This window comes from Convolutriloba macropyga, chromosome 7 (genome assembly GCF_964194025.1).
Source record: "Convolutriloba macropyga chromosome 7, txConMacr16.3, whole genome shotgun sequence".
Classification (NCBI taxonomy): domain Eukaryota; kingdom Metazoa; phylum Xenacoelomorpha; order Acoela; family Convolutidae; genus Convolutriloba; species Convolutriloba macropyga.
This window is the reverse complement of record NC_134474.1, coordinates 41,340,031-41,347,022: the sequence shown is the minus strand read 5'-3', so window position 1 is coordinate 41,347,022 and position 6,992 is coordinate 41,340,031. Positions and strand designations below refer to the sequence as shown.

The window sequence follows — 6,992 nt, the reverse complement described above, 5'->3', positions numbered from 1 at the left end:
ATCACACTTCCTTGGAACAGGAAAACAACCAAGCAGCTATCAAAATATTTTCATTTTTGGGCCTTCTTGTGTGAATAAATAGACACACGGCTAATCAGATTAGACTGTCTGAGCGCGTGTTGTGTTTCCCTGTCACGGATAAGCGAAAGTTTGCTACGTCATTCAGGTGTGTTGTGCATGTATGTTGGGGTAGGGGTACTAGATCCATCCTACTTGTAATATGGAGAAACAAAGCGTAGAATTCATACCATTGTTTACCACGCAGTCTCCTAATCCCAATAATAGCACCGCGCAGCTTCCAAATGAGTCTTGAATAGTCTTGGAAGAGAAATTTGCTTTGATTTAAGCCTCTCAACATTCTGAGATAGTTTTATGAGCACTGTAGTGTATTGGGGGTATATGTATTGGGACTAGTCATTTAACTAATATTACCATTCCCCCTCAGCACAAAAGAGCCCCTCTTTTCAACCTGCGCTAGTTAATAATAGCCCTTTAGTTGGGCAGAACCAGTCTGACTCCAGGTTATTATTTATTTCGGGTTATCGTTATTACCCTTGAGTTTAAACCCAGTCAAGTAGTACTTGGGCAATTTACAAATCTTTCCGTTGGTTTTGCCTCGGATCAGCAACCGTCCATTGAGTTAATATAGGTAGCTCTTTCCTACTTCTCGTCACAGAGCCAAATGTTGGAGGTGAAATTGTGCGCTATGGAAATATCAGCCTATGCTATCAATACACATACAATTCACTCCGCTTAACACGCAACCGTTGTTCTAATGGCAACAACTCAACTTTACAATTTAAAACCGCCCTCAAAATAACTTGCGTTTCTGCAGCTAAGTTTCCGCAAATTTCTTTCAATTATAAAGGCCAAAATAATATAAGCTGACTTTACTTGTGCGGTGGTCCTTCGCTTGTGCGGTGGTGAAACAAACGCTTGTTTTCCTCGCTTATAATTTACAATTCCTTCAAACTAACTCAAACATTTTTACTGAGGTTCACTCTAGGTAAAATTAGTCCCTGCTCTATTCCCAACCTCTTGCTCTCTCGCTCTCTCTTTCTAGGGAGCAAGTTAATTCAAAGCACACTTCACGCCAAATCACAAACTCCGCTGCTGATCACAATTCCACCTGACAATCAAGGCTACCTTATCAATTATTTACACAGGTAAGCTGCGCTTTTTTGTTCACAACAAATTTTCCATCAAACTTCCCAATACAAAAACATATTATTGTTGGTTCGACAATTGCGTCACAAACAGGTGATATACTTCAAAAATCATTGCTAAATTTGAGGGAAAAAATGTCCACAATTTTTTTTTTGATATTTTCTTTAGTAGAACAAAAATCAAATAAAACATCTTGCATGTCGGTCATAAAATTGATCACTACATATATTTGACCTTTGAGATGATTCTTCGAAAGATATAGGGATCTTAAAATGAATTTAACCTCACTTGTTTTGAAACCCTTAGTCATTATTCAACATTTGCATCATGCAAAGTTTTTGCATTGAAATATTTAGGATCTGTTTTCCTTCTCCCCGTGAACAAATTTCAGTGTCACGGTTGACTGCAAACAAATCGATGTATTTTTCAGGTCCTGATTTTTCACCGCAACTTGTTTCATTCCGAACCATTTAACTCCAGTTTTTAACCTCTCTATCATTTCACCATGAGTTTAGTTCTTTATGTAATTGGTAAAATTGACAAATAAAAATTAGAAATACGGAGGGTTTGGGGAAGGGTTTTGGGATACAAAATTTTCGGGGTTGAATGAATCGTGGTGAAACGAAGTAGAATCTTTATAAATTGATGACGATTTGCACAGTTAATAAGGTTTGATAAGCCGTAATTAATATTTAATTTTACTATAAATTTTGAAATATCGTTTATGATCATCCAGATAGATTATCCAATTCTAGCGGAGAAAGGAAAGTTCAAAATTTAAAACTATTTTGAGTTCTTCGCTTGAAAATTTTGAGTTGTTCAAACTCAAATGCTCCAGCCTACCCGACATCATCATTTTTTCAGAGATCTTTTGGTTCTCGACTGCCTGCTACAAGAAACAAGACCACAAAGCAGTAGCATTAGCATGGCCTCCTCGACCCCCACATCGCCAGTGGACGTACCCCCGGGTACCTCGGGAGAGCAAGAGGAGGAGTTGAGGGATGTCTTCAAAGTATTCGACAAGGATGGCGATCAAGTCATTACCACTCTTGAGATCAAAAAGGTAACTCAATTACTTAAATACTTACTACTTCAAAACATTTCCAATTAAAAAAGTAGGGTAGCAGTTATTTAATCAATACGTAGTGTGCAAATTGCGTAAATGCTGAAGTTTTGGTAATTCTGCGTGACTCCCCCCCCCCCCCCCCCCCCCACCCACCAAGTTATGCAACACATCATATAGCACGTGCCCTTGGGAGTGCACACGAAGTTGGGGCGAGGGGGGGCACAATCGGAAAAGATCCAGCCGGTCCTTTGGTTGCTGCTGAGGCAACGAAAGGAAAGTCAAGGCACCGTTTCAGCATTAGTTTTTAGCTCAAACTTGATAGTGCTGATGAACCTACGCTTTTCGAGACAGGCATTAATTTAGCGGAGATCATTTGACTAAATGAAGCAAAGATCAATTGGCAGTTTCAAAAATTTAGTGCATAGAGTCATTTACGGGAAAACGAGATTCAAATTAACGTTTCTTTAGCAAACTTCATATGAATTGAAGCGAACTTGACATGCGAGCCTAAGAGTATTATGAATTCAGGTTCTCTCAGATTTGGGGAGAAAAGTGAGCGAACAACAAATATTGGAAATGATATCGTCAGTTGATTTGGACAGCAATGGCTCTATTGATTTTGACGAATTCAAAGAAATGATGTCCAGACGGGGATCAGAACTTGATTTCGAGACCAAACTCCAAAATGCATTCAGGTTAGTTAATATGGCCTCATAAATCTAGTAATTTCAGATTTCGGTCATCAGCATGAATTCTATGCAAGACGTTCGGTTCAAAAGGAGGACCCATCGCAAGCGAGCTTAAATTTGCTAGATAGTCTGTGCTCTAGCGCCAGCACAACTTAACACTAATCGAGCATGTTATAAATTTAGAAACAAACAGACTTGAAAAAGTCAAATATTTAAATACGTAGACGCACAAAATTAACAGGTAAAGTTCAATAAATCCATGCTTATGTTACCAGAGTACTGATAAAGATGTCTAGCAAAATTAGCAGCTTCAGGTTAACCCCTAATAAAAGCAAGAGAGGTATTCAAACCCTCAATCACGGTAGTGGTTTCCAATCCGCAAGCTTAACACAGACCTTTTATCCAATACTAAAACCTTTTTCTTTTTTTCACATCCTGCGAACTCAGGACAGTTTTTGTTTCTCTCCGTTTTCGGCGTGCCCTATAACATGGGGTTGAACTGTCAAAACCTATCCACGTCAATGTCTTTGTAATGACTTTACGTGGTAAAGTATTGGTAGCGACAAACTTTTCAACAAAAGCAAAACGACTTCCCAAAAGGGGGTATATTCGGCCAACTCGGGTGCGCCAAGTCAACTCCTGTATACATAAACAAAAACCTCGAGTTTGTGAATTTTCTCCGCTCTGAGAGGAAAAGCTCTTTTGACTATCAGTTTTGCAAACTCTTGCACTGAGAAAAAATCGCTAGCCTCGTTTTGCTATAATTCTAACAGATTTTAAACTACATGTATTATCAATTAATTTGCAACATAAATCAACTCCTCATAAAGTTGATCTTCGGCAAGAGCAATCAGTCGCAAATAATTTATTTGAAACAAACAGTAATTTTCAAACAAAAAGAAGCGATCAGTTTACGCGCTTAAATTATCAAACAAAGAACTGACCTTATTCTCGTGTAAGTTTTTCTCATTGAAAATAATCACAACTGATGAAACCTCTACCAGTTAGTTAGTTAGACTCAAGATCCAGTTGAAAAATTACTGAAAAAATTCACCGAATATCAAGAAATCATCAAATATTAGAAATCTTGATTTCTTTAAATTTCTATCAATATCTTCAATAAATTAAATCAGACAAAACTAAATTTCTCCATTCAATATTAATGCGAAAACTGCAAAAAATGAAATTCAAGTTTTTTTAACTTTTTTTCGTACTGAAAAACAAGCTTTTATTCTAATTACTTCACGCAGGTGGAATTTTCATTGTGATAATTCAATCAATTTTGAGCCCATTGGAGAAAGTACGTTTTAAAATCAACCAAGCACAACATATTTGCAAGGTTTGTGAACATATATTTTTTTCTCAAATGTATTTTTCTCTTTTAATCTCTTTCTAGTTAGAAATTCGACAAATATAACCTATTCGTCTAATCAATGTCGTACAGAACCCCTAATTAATTTAACCCCAAAATAACTGGTGTACTTGAATCACTATTTGAGTCACATGATGTTCCATACGTTGAATCCAATATTACACTATCTAGATGTCTTGATTTTTAGAAGTTTGTCCGAGATGCCACCAGTTAAAGCACCAAGGTATAAACGAAACTATTTTTTTTTTGGATTTCTCCTTTTTCTTTAGAAAAAATTTTCCCCTGTAGATAAGGAGTATCACAGTAGTTCATTTGGAAACAGATTCTGGCACACGAACTACGAGAAACTATTTAAAAGGCAAAAAATTGTTTTAAAAATTCATTTAAAATTTCAAAGAAAAGGAAATTGCTTTTCCTTTTCTTATAAAAAATATTATCTGTTTAACTTTTCGGTTCTCATGTTCTGTAAACATTTTCTGTTTTCGTTTGATCAAGAATCTGTTGAAATACAAAAAAGGTCTAAACTGGGCACTAAAAAGAAGAGGGAGTTCGCGAAAAGAAAAAACTGTTTTTTTAACTCTTTTCTTTTGATTTCTTAATTTTTAAGGAAATATTCTGTCTTATAATCCAATATAATTCTCATTATGTAGCATAATGCTGATTTTTTCAGAAATTACAATAAAATAATTTAAAATCCTGACAAAAAATATTTTTTCCTGTTTTCATTTCAATGCTTTTACCCAGCTTCCCTTTTCCAACCAGTAAAATTAAGTTTTTTTTAACTTAAAAAACTCAAAACTAGCCTCTAAGAGTTTTAAAATGATGTTTCTCTTTTTCCTCTACGATGCGTAACTAAAAAATGAAAAATTAGCTGAAGAAAAAAGCCAGCCTCGCATATATATTCCCCATTTTGAAAAAATGTTGGAAAAATTATGATAGTAATCAACGATCACCAGGTATTATATGCAAAATAAAGATAACCTAAGAGGAATGAGAAAAGATATACACATGTTGATTTTTAAATCGAGATTTGAAAAGAATTTATAAAATAAGACACCACACCCTTCTACAATGTTTCCTATCGATGCATCAGCATACATGTCTTAAGGCAAAATATCAACTGCATGCAGTTTCAAGACAATAATAACAAATAATGTGATATTTAGTCTGTTTCAGGATATTCGATCAAAACTCTGATGGAGTCATTGACGAACATGAACTGAAGAGCGTGCTTAAAAAGTTGGGCATTGAAGCAAACGATGAAGAAATTTACGAAATGATTGTTGTTGCAGACTTGAATGCAGATGGAAAAGTTGACTTCTCCGAATTCAAAGCAATTCTTTCGACAAAATAGAACTCACCAAAAACGTATTGAGTGCTTGTATCAACTGATTGCTTTCACTTTGAAAACTAACAGTTTGCAAAACTTCAACATTATATTTTTGATATTAGCTGTTTACAATAAAACACATTTCAATTGAGCATTAACTAGACCAACACTCGCTCATTAGAGGCACCAGGCAATAACATGAATCCAAAAGAGGCCACTGAAATATTGCTAAGAGTTGCCTTTGAGACATTTAGACAAAGCTACTTAAAACACAGCTACTTCAAATTGAAGGTAGTGTAATGAGCAACTTCGCATGCCAAAATATTTAGATATCAGTTTCTTGAGAAGTTAAATTTTCGACGTTATATCCAAAGGTTTTGTTATTTGACCCTTTTGAAGTTCAAAACGGTCTTTTGTTCACATTTGCAGTTTTGCTCAAATGAAAAATTTAACACAAACGCCTGTAACTTTGTTTACATTAAATAAATGAACAAGCTGTACTCCTTGTCCACTTTTATAAATTCTTCAACAAAAAGGAGGAATGATCCACCCAATGGACTGAGCAGTGAGCCCCCACTATGCAACATCACAGTAGCGTATATAAATTTACCACAGAGGCCTTGTATTTTAAATTTACAGCATTATGCTTGGCTTTATGAGCCACGTCAAAGCATTGAATTAATAAGAACTGAACTCTTTTTGAACTACAATTTTCTCTGGTTTCATAAAAGAACAGAAGTACGAAATAATTTTAAATGTCATAGCCGAGTACTGAAACTTCTGAAAAGAGACCTTCTATTTCGAACAAATTAAGGCAAGTAAATTAAAAGAAGATCAAGTAGCATATGACTTTTTCGTCGAAAAATGCGTTTTCCTTCTTTAAAACGCAAAACACCTTTTAAACGATTTTGAAATGAGAAGTCTTTGCCTGCAGTTTTTTCCGAACAAATTAGTTTTCAAGTTTTTGGATCTTTTCCGTTTGCCTCTCCCCAGTACGCCATGTACACCCCCCTCCCTCCGTTATCACGTGTCATTACATGGTGAATCATTATGTACAAATATGGCACATGCGCCTGTGGGTTGCAAATAAGAGTCTTTCCCATTATAGCCCCCCCCCTCCCGAACATGGTAAATATACCATAATGGGGGGCTATAATGGGAAAGACCCGCAATAATTTGCACTAAGTTGGGGGATTTTCGCAAAAGATCCATATTTTCTATTAATGGAGATCCCTATTCTATTAAAGTATGTTGTTGTGGCTTCCTGGGGTTTGACACCAGGGGGATTTCTCCCATAACTTCTGATTAGAACGATGTCCAAATGTTGCGACAGTCACAGCAGTCGCAACATAGTTGCCATGTGCAAGG

General features: G+C 35.9%; 1 protein-coding gene across 1 annotated transcript; it reads left to right on the top strand.

Annotated features, from left to right (window-relative positions):
• The first annotated feature begins 492 nt into the window (after positions 1-492).
• LOC142342288 (neo-calmodulin-like) lies at positions 493-5,791 on the top strand. The gene is made up of 4 exons (XM_075393573.1): positions 493-1,166; positions 2,032-2,230; positions 2,762-2,928; positions 5,471-5,791. The coding sequence occupies exons 2-4, from the start codon at positions 2,093-2,095 to the stop codon at positions 5,646-5,648; spliced, it is 483 nt and encodes a 160-aa protein (XP_075249688.1). The 5' UTR covers positions 493-1,166; positions 2,032-2,092; the 3' UTR covers positions 5,649-5,791.
• Positions 5,792-6,992: the final 1,201 nt, after the last annotated feature.

Bases quoted from the DNA above. Each gene is read 5' to 3' on its own strand.
- LOC142342288 (XM_075393573.1), top strand. From the start codon at position 2,093: ATGGCCTCCTCGACCCCCACATCGCCAGTGGACGTACCCCCGGGTACC. The intron at 2,231-2,761 runs GTAACTCAATTA...TTATGAATTCAG, and splicing joins CCACTCTTGAGATCAAAAAG to GTTCTCTCAGATTTGGGGAG. The intron at 2,929-5,470 runs GTTAGTTAATAT...AGTCTGTTTCAG, and splicing joins AAACTCCAAAATGCATTCAG to GATATTCGATCAAAACTCTG.